A 14,589-nucleotide genomic window follows, 5' to 3' on the forward strand; every position below is an offset into this window, starting at 1 on the left:
GAAGGGAAATAAGAGAGTAATCAAGGGGTAAATATAACCAAAGTACTTCATATGTGTACTATGGAAATACCACAATGAAACCCCTTTGTACAAGTAATATACACTGATAAAAAATAAATTAAAAAAGACTGAAAGGAAATAAAATTGTTAAATATGATAGAACAATTATAAGTACTTTTACTTATCTTCTCTTTTATGCTTTTCTCTATTTTGTAAATTTTCTGAGTGTGTATTATTACCTTCAAATCATTATTCATTGACTTAGGTAATTAAGAATAATTCACCAGCTACAGTTATTTAATAAACTTGTATCTTTTGAAATTTCAAAGGGAATTTTGAAATGTCCTGATCTGATACCATTCAAAAGATGAGGAAATAGGTTTAAAGATTTAGGTGACCAAGCTAGTTGAAGTATTTAGAGGCAGAACCTTAATTAGAATTCAAATTCTTTACCCATCTACATTGCTTTGTTTAAAGAGCTGTCTATAACCATGACTCAAATGAGAGGTAAAGATGTAAATAAAATAATTAGCATTTTGAGAAAGGCTTTTCTGGTGTACCTCACCTTTACATTCAGAGCACTCTAAATTTAAGGTATAAAGTTGTCATAAGGAGAAAATACACTATTTCCTGTAATATAACAGTTTTTTAAAAACTTCCACTAAAGTAATTTCTTAGGCTTTAAATTTCTTTTGAATTCAGGTTTTGCTATTGTCATTATACTTCCAGTTAAATTTTACGTGAACCCAGGAAACTAGTTTGTATTACTGGCATCTTTCCTTTTCCTTCAAAATCTTTTTTCTTATTGATTAGTGTACGTAGCATAGGAGTACTTAATATACTTGAACACATTTCTACTTGGAGACATTTGAATACATTTTCAATTTATTTGTATTTAATTTGGTTTTTTAAAATAAATTATTTTGTTTTTCCTAGCCTTATATTTCTAATATGAAAGTAGACACCTTTAATTCAAGGTCTTCTTTTGGATTATGGCTTTGAAAACTACTTTTTAATTTCAAATGTCAGGAAGAAAAGCTTGTTCTCCTCTTTTCAGCTAAGTTTACTTAGATAACTGCTTTGACATCTAACTTCTGTTGGAGATTAAACTCCTCCTCTTTATTCTTGGAGTTTTACACAGAAATTTCTCAACTTTACCTGTGTTGGAGATGAGTCTGTTTTAATCATTCTTGGATATTTAACATTCAATTGTAATTCTGATGTAAATGGTACATATTTCTTTTTTTCCTCTGGCATAGCTTCTAATTGGTATTCATTTAAAGGTGGCATTTTGTCCCCTTGTGGTATTTCCACATTAGGAATAGTGAGAAATGGAGATTCTCTGGGTGAAAGTGTTGATTGTTCAATTTTAGGAGGAATAACAATTGGTTCATCTTCATTGTATATGGTGAAAGTTGGTATAATCGAGTCTTTCTTAACATTGTTATTCTGCAACTAGAAAATAAGGAACAAAATAAGCTACCAACTAGTCATTTTCTACTAAAAAGTACTTAAAATTAATAAATTACATTGTACCCTTATCATGTCACCATTAACATCTGTAAATCATTTCATTCCTTAATAAAAGACAATGAGAAAGTTTGTACTTGCCTGAAATCATAGACTATTACCCATAAAATTATAAACTATTGTTTATAAAGCAGTGGTCCTTATAAATCTGGATTTTATAAATTAGCAATATCTTTACAAAGAAAATCTGGAGTCTGACATTTTACTGTTACACTATTACCAATATGTCAAGGGAAATTTTAACAGCAAAATAATACAAAGTGCAAAATTATAAAATCACAATCATATCATAAAATAGTACAAATACTGTAGTACACATGAATGTAAACAGAAAAAAAAGACAACTATTGAAACTATTATTCTAATGTGGGAGGGGGAGAAAGGAGAACAGTGGAGGGGCTGAATTCAAGTATGATATATTTGACACATGGTAAGAACCTTTGTAAATGCCCCACTGTACCGCTACCTAGCACAACAATAAAATTTTTTTAAAAACCCAAACAACCAGTACAGAGCATTTCTGTGACTCCTCCTCCTCCCATCTCAAGCAATTCTTCAGTGAACAATTATTGAGTATTCTATAATAAAATTCAGTTCTTACATTATCAGACTTAAAGAATGAAGGACAAAAATGTAAAATAGGTGCTATTCAGTGGTGAGTGCTAATGGGAGGGGAAGGATAAATAGAGAGGATAAAAAATATGGCTGATGTTTTTTATATACTTGTATGAAAACATGCACTGAAACTTGCTGAAATTGTTTTAACAAAGGAGGGGAGATGAAGGGGAATGAAGGAGGGGGTGAATCTAACCAAGGTACATTGTAAGTATATATAGAAACACAATGAACCCCCCCTCTGCACAACTAATACATGCTAATAAAAATGTTTTTAAAAGGAAATTTTAATAGCAAAATAGTACAAAGAAGGCATAAAGGGCAGTCTGTTTAAATAAATTTAGCCTTACAAAAGATTCTCTATATTGTCTTTTTTTTCCATCTCTTTGACTTTAGGAAAATACATATACTGATTCTATAACTTGCATTTGAGAGCCACTGAGCCTAGGATGGAAATCATTAAATTCTATTGTTAGGCAGTAAATAAAAAGTATATTTCTTTATTGGTTTACATGGGGATTCACTTATACCTCCTGCAAAATTAGCAGAATAGCAAATTCTATTAAGTGAGCTCTATTTGTTACTGATTTTTATTGTAAAATACAAGACATTATTCCATGAGCAAAGTTTTGGTGAAAGAATCAAGAATGTGGTTAGGTCTATTCTAAGATATTATGCAGAACTTCATACTTTGTTTTTCCCTTCTCTTCCTCAACATGTTTCATCCCTATCTTTTCACGCATTCTTAAATTTTACTATTTTATGCCTAAATCTATTCTTTCCACAGTGTAATTCAACTTAAACAAAATTGTGTAATGGTATGCATACTTCCATATCAGAAATAATTGTGAAACAGCTGAACAACATCTCATGTGCTTTTTAAAAACTTCCGTGTATAACTATTTCTCCACTTAAAAACATTTCATCCCTTTATAAAATAATGGCGATTAGAAGTTCTCTTCAACTTTCCTTACCTCATTTGAAGTAGTTTCAGACTCCTTCTGGATAACAGGGACATCTGTTTAAAAAATTAGTATCATCATTACAGTATGTATGTTGATAAAATATTATTATAATTTTTCTCACCTTAAAGATCATTTCTTAGTAAAAATAGGCTGAAGAATCTCTGGGAAGACAGAGGAGTGGCAAATGAACAAGTATGGGGACGAAATGATAACATGAATAAGTGATAAGATTTCTATTTATCATTTTTTGAGTAACCTATATGCTGTTTTCCAAAGTGCCTATTTTACTTTCATACCAACAGTGTAGGTTTCCAGTTTCTCCACATCATTGCCAACATGTGTTATGAAACAGCCATCCTAACAAATCTGAGACGATATCTCATTATGTTCTTTTGTCATTTTTAAATTAATTTTACAGAATGGGCTTCATTATGGCATTTTCATATGGCATATTATGTATTTCAATCATATTCACCCCTCACCACTCTTTCTTGCCCCACCTTCTTCCTATTGGTCTTCCTCTCCCACAATAGTCCCTCCCTGTTTTTATGGTTTTTTTTTAATCTAGAGTCTACATATGAGAGAAAACACATATTTGTCTTTTTGACTCTGGCTTATTTCACTTAACATAGTGATTTCTAGTTCCAACCATTTTCATGAAAGTGGCATAATTTCTTCCTTATTTATGGATGAACAATACTCTATTGTGTACATATATCACATTTTCTTTACCCATTCATTGCTTGATTGGGCATGTAGGCTGATTCCATGACTTGGCTATTGTGAACAGTGCTGCAGTAAATGGGTCTCAGGTCTCTTGTACGCTGACTAAGATTCCTTTAGGTACATACTGAGGACTGACATAGTAGGATAATATGGTAGTTTATTTTTAGGCTGTTAAGGAGCCTCCATTACTGATTTCTATAGTGGTTGCACTAAAATTAGTGTATAAGGGTTCCTTTTGCACATATCCTCACCAGCATTTGTTATTTTCTTTTTCTTTCTTTTATTTTTCCTTGTGAGACTGGATTTGAACTTAGGCTTATACTCTACTGCTTGAGCCAAATCTTCAGTCCATTTTGCTTCTAGTTATTTTGGAGATGAGGTCTTGTGAACTATTTGTCTGCGCTGGCCTCAAACTAGAATCCTCCCAAGCTCAGCTTCCCAAATAGCTAGATTACAGTGATGAGCCACATAAGCCAGAAGCAGGTATTTTCTTGATGACAGCCATTCTGACTAGGGTGAGATGGAATTTCAGTTGTCTTGATTTGCATTTGTTTATGGCAAAAGATGATGAACATTTTTTCCAGGTATTTACTGGCCATTTGTAACTCTTCTGAAAAGTATTTACACATTTTTGTCCATTTATTAATTAGATTTGTTCTTTTGATGTTCTTTTTTTCAAGTTCTTTTTAGATTCTAGATATTAATCACCTTCAGATGAATAGTGGGCAAAGGTTTTCTCCCTTTGTGTAGGCTATCTCTTCACTCTGTTGTTTTCTTTGCTGTGTGGACACTTGTTCATTTAATACAATCCCATTTGCCAATTTTTGCTCTTATTGCCTGAACTTCGGAAAGTAATTACTTCAGAAACTAATTGCCTTTGCCTGTTTCTTGAAGTGCTTTCCCTATATTTTCCTCTAGTTTCAAAGTTTCAGGTCTTACATTTAGCTCTTTGATCCATTTTAAAGTGATTTTTTTTAACAGGGTGAGATATAGGGATCTAGTTTCAGTCTTCTACATGTGGAAATCAGTTTTCCCAGCACCGTTTTATTTACATTTAACGGATGGTTAGACATGTCAAGTATCTTTTCATTGTACCTATTGGCCTTTTGTGTATCTTTTTTGAAGAAACTGTTGCCCACACCACTGCAATTAAACTTTCCCTTTATACTTTCTTCTACAAGGTCTACAGTTTTGGGTCTTGTGTTTAAGTCTTTAATCCATTTTCCTTTCCAGGTAGGTCATGACTAGTGAATACAAATGCAACTGATTTTTTGTACACTGATTTTGCATTCTGCAACTTCATTGAATTTGTTCTACCAAGTTTTTCTTATGGAATCTTCAGGATTTCCTACATATGTGATCATATCATCTACAAAGATAATATTATGTCTTTCATTCTGATTTGGATGCCTTTTATTTCTTTTTCTTGAGTAATTGCTCTGACTAGGACTTCTAGTACTATGCTCACTTACAAGGGGCAAGAGTGAGCATCCTCGCCTTGCTCCTGATCTCGGTGGAGAAACTTCCTGTTTTTCATGGTTGAAAATGGTATTTTCTAAGGACTTTTCATATAATGGCCTTTATTATATTTGTAGGATGGTTCAGAAAGAGACGGGCACCAAAGCTTTCAGGAAGCAAGTTTATTGAACAGGTCATCAGCAACTCAGTGGACTCGAGTCCAAAGGCTGAGCCCCGAGAACAAAGGGGGCTTTCCTTATATACATTTAGAGCAGGTTACAGAAATGGGGGGTGCAGCTTGTCTCATATATGGTCACATATTCTTTCACTGGCTATTTTAACCTCTGGGGCCAGGTGACCCTTCTCTGGTCTTGCCCCCGGTGCTACTTGACATTCTTCAAATCTGTTTGTTTGTCTACTGCACTCATTATCTCTCATTATCCTTCCTGCCACATAGTCTCCTACAATTTCTGGTTTGTTGAGAATATTTTATCTTGAAAGGGTTAATATTTATCAAATTCCTTTTCCCATATCTGTTGAGAAAATCATGTTTGTTTGTTTGTTTTTTATAACTGATTGATTTCTATATGATGAAACATTCTTGCATCTCTTAGGAATAAATTCCATCTAGTCATAGTATATGTGATTTTTTTTGGTGGTACTGGGGTTTGAACTCAGGGCCTCATGCTTCCTAGACAAGTGCTCTACTAGTTGAGCCATTCCACCAGCCCAATTCTTCTTTAAATGTTTAGTAGAATTAACTAGTGAATTCTAGTCTTGGGATTTTCTTTACTGGGAGGATTTTTATTACTGATTCAATCTTCTTAATAATTACAGGTATGTTCAGATTTTCTATTTCTTCAATATCCAGCCTTAGTGATTTCTATGTTTCTAGGAATTTATTTATTTATCCAATTTACTGGCATATAATTGGATCATAGCCTCATGTTCTTTTTTATTTCTGTGGCATCAATTGTAATGACTTCTCTTTCTAATTTTCTTTGAATTTTTTAAGTCACAGCTTGTCAATTTTTAAATCTTTTCTACAAAACCAAACTGTTAGTTTTGTTGATTTTTTTCCTGTTCTCTATTTTGCTTATTTCTGCTCTTATCTTTATTTCTTCCTTTTTGCTAACTTTGAACTTAGTTTGTTTCTTCTTTTTCTAGTTCTTTGAGGTGTGAAGTTAGGTTATTTTACGTCTTTTCTGATGAAGGCCTTTATTGTTATCAACTTCCCTCCTAGTACTGTTTTTGTTACCTTCCATATATTTTGGGATATTTTCTAATTTTTATTTAAATTTATTCAACTCATTGGTTGTTCAAAAATGAATTTTAAAATTTCCATATAGTTGAGAATTTTGTTTTCCTTCTGCTATTATTTCTAGTTTCATCCCATTGTAGTTAGAAAAGAGGATTGGTATGATTTAAGTATTTTCAAATTTATTGGTTATCTTGTGATCCATCGTGGAGAATGCTCCATGTACCCTTGAGAAGGATACATATTCTACTCCTGTTATGTAGAATATTCTACATATATCCATTTGGGCTAAAATTAGGTCAATTTGGTCTATAGTGCTGTTCAGCTCTATTGTTTCTTTGTTGTTTTTTGTCTGGTTGTTCTACTCATTATTGAAAAGTGGGTTACAAAGCCTCCTGCTATTATTGTACTGTTATCTATTTCTTCCTTCAGTTCCTTTTGCAATATCAGTTCCTGATATTGTTTTCAAATGTATTTATAATTATTATATCCTTTTAATGTACCGACCCTTCTATCATCATATTATGTTTTGACTTAAGGTGCACTTTTCATGATGGAAGTTATCATTTACATGGAATACGTTTTTCTGTTCTTCCACTTTCAGCATGTATCTGTCCTTAAATCTAAAGTGAGTCTCTTGTCTCTTGTACATGGGAAGTACTTGAATCTTCTTTTTATATTTATTAAGCTACTCTGTTTTTTTGATTGGTTGGTTGGTTTTTTTTTTTTTTTTTTTTTGAGACAGGCTCTTACTACATAGGCTAGGCTAGCCTTGAACTCTGCTTCTCTTGCCTCTGCCTCCTTCCAAGTGCTGGAATTATAGGTATGTGCCACTATGCTCAGCTACTCTATGTCTTTTGATTAGAGAATCTATTTAAAGAATCATTGAGCTGAGTTCAAATCCCAGTACTGCCAAAAAAAAATAAGTTTGCCTAAAGAATCATTGGTAAGAACTTACTATTGCCATTTTTGTAAATTATTTTCTCTTGATTTTTGTCCCCATGTTCCCATCTTGCTCCCGTCTTGCGATTCACTAATTGTACTGATATGCTTTGATCCTTTTCTCCTTATCTTTATATATGCCTTCTATAAATATTTTCTTTGTGGTTACTGCTGTGACTAGGACATGTTTTTGCCCCCTAAGATTCATGTGTTGGAAGCTTGGTCCCTACCTTTAAAAGGTCAGGCCTAGTGGGAGGTGGCTAGGTCAATGGGTTTGCTGCCTTCATTAAAATAGTTCTCTTGGATCCCTGAGTTAGTCCCTCTGACAGTGAGTTGTTGTTGTTGTTGTTTTTTAAAGAAAGACTTTGTTTTACTGTTTCACTATGTGGTTTCTCCCTTTCTCCTCACATATGCCCTCATCATTTTGAGGTCCTCACTAGAGGTAAGCCAATGTTGGTGATAGACCCTCCAAAACTGTAAGCAAAATAAACATTTTATTTATAAAGTACTCAACCTTAGTTATTTTGTTAAACTGATGGAAAGTGGACTAATATAGTATTTTTATGTATGCTTCCTTCAAAGCTTACATAAAAATACTTCTAATAGTCTATCTTAAGCTGATAACAAATTGCATACAAAACACCATACTTTTACTCCTCCTTCCCCATACTTTGTTATTTATGCCACATTTTACATTTTTATATTATTTATCAATTAACACTTCTATAATTATAGTTTTAACCTTTATTCTAGAACTAAAAGTGATTTACCTACCTCTATTACAGTATCGCAGTATTCTGCGTTTTTCTATATATTTACCTTTACCAGTGAGTTTATATGTTTATAGGCTTTTGTGTTATGGTTTAGAACTCTTTTGTTTTAACCTGACAAACTTTCGTTAACATTCCTATAAGGCAAGTCTAGAGTGGTAAAATCCTTCTCTCACCCTCACTTCTTTTTGTTTTCTCAGTGTTAAGAGATTGAGGCCAAGGCCTCATCATGTGCTAGACAAGCACTCTACCACTGAGCTATGTTTCCAGACATTTGATACATTTTTAACTTATTTTTGAGATGGGTCTCATTATGTGGCCCAGGCTGACCTCAGTCCCTCAATTCTCCTGCCCCAGCCTCCTGGAATTACAAGCGTGTTCCACCTTTTCACTTGTGAAGGCCGATTTTATTGAGTAAAGCACTCTTGCTTGACAGACTTTTATCTATCAGCAAGGTGACAGATAAAAATCTTCCTGGCCAGGAAGATTTCTGCTAAAGATTCCACTGACAATCTTATGGGGACAATCTTATACAAAATGAGTTTATTTTCTCTTTCTGTTTTCAAAATTCTCTTTGGCTTTGGTATTTGACAATTTGATTACAATTCATCTTGGTATGTATTTCTTCTTATTGGAGGCCATTGGCTTCTGGGGGTCTGGATGTCTATTTCCTTTGAGAAGTTTGGGTTATTGTTTCTTTGCCCTCTCTCTTTCTCTTCTTCCGAGATTTCCATAATGCATCTATTAGTCAGGCTGACTGGGTCCTGAAAGTTCTTTAAAATTTCTTCACTTTGTTTCATTCTGTCTTTTTTTTTTTCCTTCTCTGACTGAATAGTTTCCCTTGGTCTGTCCTTAAGTTTGCTGATCCTTTCTTCTGCATAATCTAAGCTGTTATTGAGCACTTCTAGGGAATTTTTCAGTTACATTATTATCTTTTTCAGTTTTATGGTTTGTTTAGTGCTTTAAAAAATATTTTCTACCTCTTTGTTGATATTCTCACTTTGTTCATGCACTCTACTCCTGACTTGGGTGAGCATCTTTATCATTTTTAAAAAATTCTGTCAAGTAAATAAAAACTCCAATAATTAGTATCAGTTTTGGAAGATTTATCACATTTCTTTGTACATATTTCCCTATTCCCTCATTTTCCTTGACTCCTTTTACTGGTGTTTTCATATAAGACAAAACAGATTCTCCTCCCAGTCTTCAAGTACTGTCCTTGTATAGAAGAACCTCGTCAATCAGCCTGGCTAGAGATTATGGGCGCCTCTCAAACCTTCAGGTTGATTCAAACCACTGCCTTTGTTCTTAGTGCCACCAAATACCTAGAGTATGCTGGGTCCTGACAATGCTCCAAGATAAGACAGAAACCAGTGCCTCAGAAAATCCCCAGAAAAATCAGAACATTGGATTTAAGATCCCATCCTTTCTTCCCTCCTCAGGGAAAAGATAGAAGCTGGACACACACACATACACACACACACACACACACACACACACACACACACACACACATTCACTTTGTGATGAGCCAAGAGGTGGGGCTGTGATATGTGTTACCTTGCTAGATCAAGATACAATCTTTGGGTTTGTTTTTTTTTTTCTTTTTTGCAAAACACCTTGAATTTTACTTGTGTGACAAAAGGACTAAGTAACATATTACTACAGAAAAACACATAGATTAGCTTACAGCTTGTCCTTTAAAACTGGACTCGCCACTAAAATCAGTATGATTCTTATCTTTACCAAGAAAAGTCAAGTTAAAATTGCACAGTAGGAACTGGCCTGTTGTTTTTCTATGAGTTTTTAGGTCAGTCATAGTCTACCAATCACTGTACTAAACCAAAGCCGACAGCAGACCAACAACGCTGTCCTCTGCTTCCTTTTCACGCTGAGCTATACCAGTGGAACACCATCCTGATGGGAGAAATTTTTGACAGGAGGAAGAAATTGCAGAGTCCCTACCTACCACAACAAAAAACCCAATAAACCGGCTTATACAGAAACACACACACACACCCCTAACATGGTATAACAATAGGGTAGCTATTTCTAGCACATAACCTATATTCACTGGTGCCCAATAAAAGTGGTACACCAATGTAGAAAGCATTTTTGCCTTTACAGCTTTGACAACTAAAAAGCACATAGCATATAATACTCTGATTTTTAAGTGGGTAATCATGGCAGTTCCAAGATCATATCTAGGGTAGCCTGAGTTTTCATCTATAAAAATATTTTTTGAAAATAATGCTTAAAAGAGATTTCTAGGAACAGTGAGACTATATCAAGACCTCTAAAAGATAGTATTACATGGCCTTCAAATGTAAGACCAGGAGTCAATTTTCACATATAGCTTTCAGGTAGAAGACCTCTCTCAATTGATGTATATAACCAAGACAAGCTATGACCACAGAAGATTCAGAAACCTTAGGACAGACAGCTGGCAAGAGTAACTCCCTAGGTAAATACTCGCAAACAAAAGCCCACTGACTCTCTGACCCAGGTAAGAAAGAGCTGTGAGTGCACGCAAAGACTCATGCAAAGCCTGCGAGGACTAAGGTTCATGATGGGGTACTCCACAATGCTGACATACCAACATGTTTTCTGGGGAAGAGCCCCCACCCAGATGAGATGGCTGACATGGGCTTGCTGCCAGCAGTCTGGCTCCAAGCATCTGAGAGTGTCTACATAGGGAAGGTAGAGGAGCACTCGGGTGACTAAATACAAGATGGTATTCAGGAGAAACAGGTCCAAGAAGTCAGGTCATATTGTCTGTGATCCATCAATACATAACAGGAATGAGGGGCTGCAGGTCTTTCGGAGATGCATGCTTCTTTCATTATTAGCTGAAGTCTCTCAGCCTACTGGGCTGGTGACATCCACAACAACCCCATCTGTTGTGTGTGATGGGAAGGGAGGGGAACACTAGTGCCGCAGATTGTTCTGGGAAGCTGATGGAGAAGATGATTTGCATAAGGACATCATCACCAAGTCATTGCTTAAGTCCAGTCCCAGCCTTCCTCTTCTGCTCTGTAATCCAGAAACATTTCTTTAAAAGCCAGAAAATCCATAAATGTGAGCAGCATGCCCAATATGTCATCAGCCACTACATCTTTATGGTGGGGCAATGTCGCTGTGAAAGCTGGCTGCCATGTTGAATCCAGGGGTCTGCTCCAGCACCTGTTCTTAAATATACTTTTCTACCACAGAAATATATTCATTGAAAATGGACCTGTAGGTGAGTTTGTTCTCTTCTGTCTTCAAACTCCCAGTAGCACCTGTCCATGAAATTTCTCTGTAATAACTGGAATTTGTCATCCATGATAATATCCTCTAAACATCCAATCACAGCATCAAATTCTGCATCAGAGGCAGAGGACAGCACAAAGCTCTTTCTCCACAGTGATGGACTCTGGGGTGATGCACCTGCGTGGGCAAGCAGGCTGCCTCCTACACTGCCCACCAACCCAGGCCAGGCTCCAAGGAGCCCCCATGGCATGGAGGCCTGGTGGATTAGCGCCTATGTGCAAGGCTGTGGCCCTCGCCCACTGGCCTCCTCACAGGGCCAGGCCGCTGGACGGAATTCCTGTCAGTGCTCTGATATAGGCAAGACTACTTTCTGGGCTTTTAGTCCCATCCTTTCCTACCCTCTCCAGACAGACCCTGGATGCCGGAGGTTTCCTCCTGATTATATTGTACTGTCAGGGGTAGGGCTTATGACAAAGTGTCTTTAATATTCCTACTGGCTAAAATGTGACTGGTATTGTGCTCGCTCAGGATGCAGGAGCCTGTCAATTGGTTCTGCATTTCTCATAAAGGGAATTGCTCTGCATATTGTTGTTCAATTGTTGTGTCCATGGAGGGCAAGAAGGGTCCAGGGCTTTCTACTTTGCAAACTTGATAACTTACTCCCCTCAGCTTATTTTTCCTAGCTGTGGTGTCTCATATGTAAAATAAATAATAGTAGTTTACTTCATAGATGTGATACACATATAGATAAGATACAAGTGGGAATATGGTTAAACACAGGATGTCTATGGACAAACTGACTTGGTTCAAATTCAACTTCTATCAGTCAATGACCATGTAACCTCTAACTGGCTGACTATTTCATGTGCTTGATCTTGAGCTTCCTCATCTGTAAAAATGTGGATAATAATAATAACCCCCTTAAATGGTTGTTGTGGGGACTGATTTATATATTCCTAGAAAAGTGTCTAGTACTCAGTACTCAGTGATCAATAAATATTAGCTGGAATATAGGAGGCTATAGGAATACCAAAATGGAGTAAGTTACTAGTGCGATCCAGTGGGCTTGAAATAAACACTGGATAAGTTAAAAAAATTTTCTTAAAGCCACCACCATCAATTGAAAGATAGCAGATATTCCCAGTGATACTGAAGAGGGAACCTGTGATTATCTTATTCCTAAAACTTGGATGTTAGGGCTGGAGGTGTAGCTCAGTGGTGTAGTGCTTACCTAGTATGTGTGAGGTCCTGGATTTGATTCCTTTTTTATATTTAAAAAAAAGAAAAAAGAGAAAGGAAAAGAAAGAGGGAGGGAGGAAGGGAGAGAACCCTTGCATGGTTCAGGTAAAGAGTAGGCTAATGCAATAGCTCTGCTATTCTAAGCTGGTAGATGGCCTAGATATATCTATATATATCTATATATGTATATAGATATCTATTTATGTATGTATATAGGCATCTATATATGTATGTATATAGGTATCTATATATGTATATAGATATCTATATATATCTATATGTGTATATAGATATATATCTATATATATAGATATATCTGTATACAGAGAGAGAGAGAGAGAGAGACTACTGTAACTAGGAAAGTAGAAATGGAAATGAACCACTATGACATACCTGAAGAATTAAAAATTTTAAAGGTTGATTATGCATTTTAAAGCAGAATGGTATACTTAACTTTCTTTTTTTTTTTTTTTAGCACTAGGGCTTGAACTCAGAGCTACACCTTGAGGGACTCCACCAGCCCTTTTTTTTTGTGAATGGTTTTTTTGAGATAGGGTCTCACAGAACTATTTGCCCAGCCTGGTTTTGAACCATGATCCTCCTGATCTCTGCCTCCTGAGTGGTTAGGATTACAGGCGTGAGGCACTGGCACCTGGCTTTAACTTACTTTCTAAGTAAATCACTTGAGAAAGATTTTTAAATGACTGTATTATCTTAGTGATAATTCATGGCAAGTTCTCAAATTTAATATTAATTTAATTTCCTCTCCTTCTTCCCCCACTACACTATCACAGAAACACACACCCTCTACATAAAAGAGATCAACAGCTCTATAGTTCACAATGTCTAACAAAAATAGAGAGTATAATTAAGATGTAACATTTTTCTCATTTTTAAAGGAGTAAAGAAGCATTAAATTTTTTAACTCTTAGTAGGGTCTAAGCCTTTTCTTTGGAATTGTTACAAACTAAATAATATATACCAAAACTATAATAAAATATATACTTATTCTCTAACAAAAATCTACTTCAAGCAAATTACTAATTTTTGATGATATCATACCTTGATTTTATCTTAAAAATAGACAAAAATTCTAATTCACTTCTTACCTAATGTAATCTTTACAGACATTTCTTCATATGGATTATTACTCTGGTTTTCAAGTACCTCAGTCACATTGCCTTCCTAGACACACACGCACAGAAAGAAAGAAAGAAAGAAAGAAAGAAAGAAAGAAACATTTAAAAAGATAAAACATTTTCCTCTGCCTTCATAACTTTTTAACACATTTTCCTCCCTAAATTTATAGAAAATAAGAAAATGAGTTTGTGAGAAAAGCAATCCAAAGAGCACTATTTTAAAGAGGAGCTGATATCCGAGAACATGTAGAGTATTTGAATAATGAACATATAAGACACGTATAAGATAAATGGCCAGATTTTTTTATTGGATTACATTATGGTTTATGACTTTAAAATGATGTATATCTTTACAAAAGTCTAAAGGGAATTATAGAGTGACATTGGGCTTTTTATAAAATACTGGTCTTTCAATAAGAACCCAAAGTCCATAGTCCTTTTATGAATAATCCCCAAAGTCTTTCCTAAAATACTAATTCTGTATTAATAAATACTAATCAATTATCCCATAGCAGCACAACAATGCCCAATTATCATGGAAGAACTGAAAACATGAAAATATCAACATGTTATGACTATCATTGCAAGGTTGTGATCTTAGTCAATGTTTTACCTATCCAATGAGACAGCATTGAACCCTTTATTTCTAGATAAAAATGTATAGATTAGATTGTTTTTCTAAATGTCAAACCTTA

General features: G+C 35.1%; 1 protein-coding gene and 1 pseudogene across 1 annotated transcript in view; both read right to left on the reverse strand.

Annotated features, from left to right (window-relative positions):
* Window positions 1-1,088: 1,088 nt before the first annotated feature.
* Window positions 1,089-14,589, reverse strand: part of C2cd6 (C2 calcium dependent domain containing 6) — a 73,166-nt gene continuing 59,665 nt past the window's right edge. Inside the window, exons 11-13 of the mRNA XM_074071415.1 lie at window positions 13,865-13,940; window positions 3,120-3,163; window positions 1,089-1,455 (exon numbers count right to left, since the gene is read on the reverse strand). Of these exons, the coding sequence (XP_073927516.1) occupies window positions 1,120-1,455; window positions 3,120-3,163; window positions 13,865-13,940 (456 nt within the window). The 3' untranslated portion in view covers window positions 1,089-1,119. The remainder of the gene's footprint in view (window positions 1,456-3,119; window positions 3,164-13,864; window positions 13,941-14,589) is intronic.
* Window positions 11,193-11,655, reverse strand: LOC109701285 (ADP-ribosylation factor-like protein 2-binding protein; annotated as a pseudogene).

This window comes from Castor canadensis, chromosome 4 (assembly GCF_047511655.1).
Source record: "Castor canadensis chromosome 4, mCasCan1.hap1v2, whole genome shotgun sequence".
Taxonomy (NCBI): domain Eukaryota; kingdom Metazoa; phylum Chordata; class Mammalia; order Rodentia; family Castoridae; genus Castor; species Castor canadensis.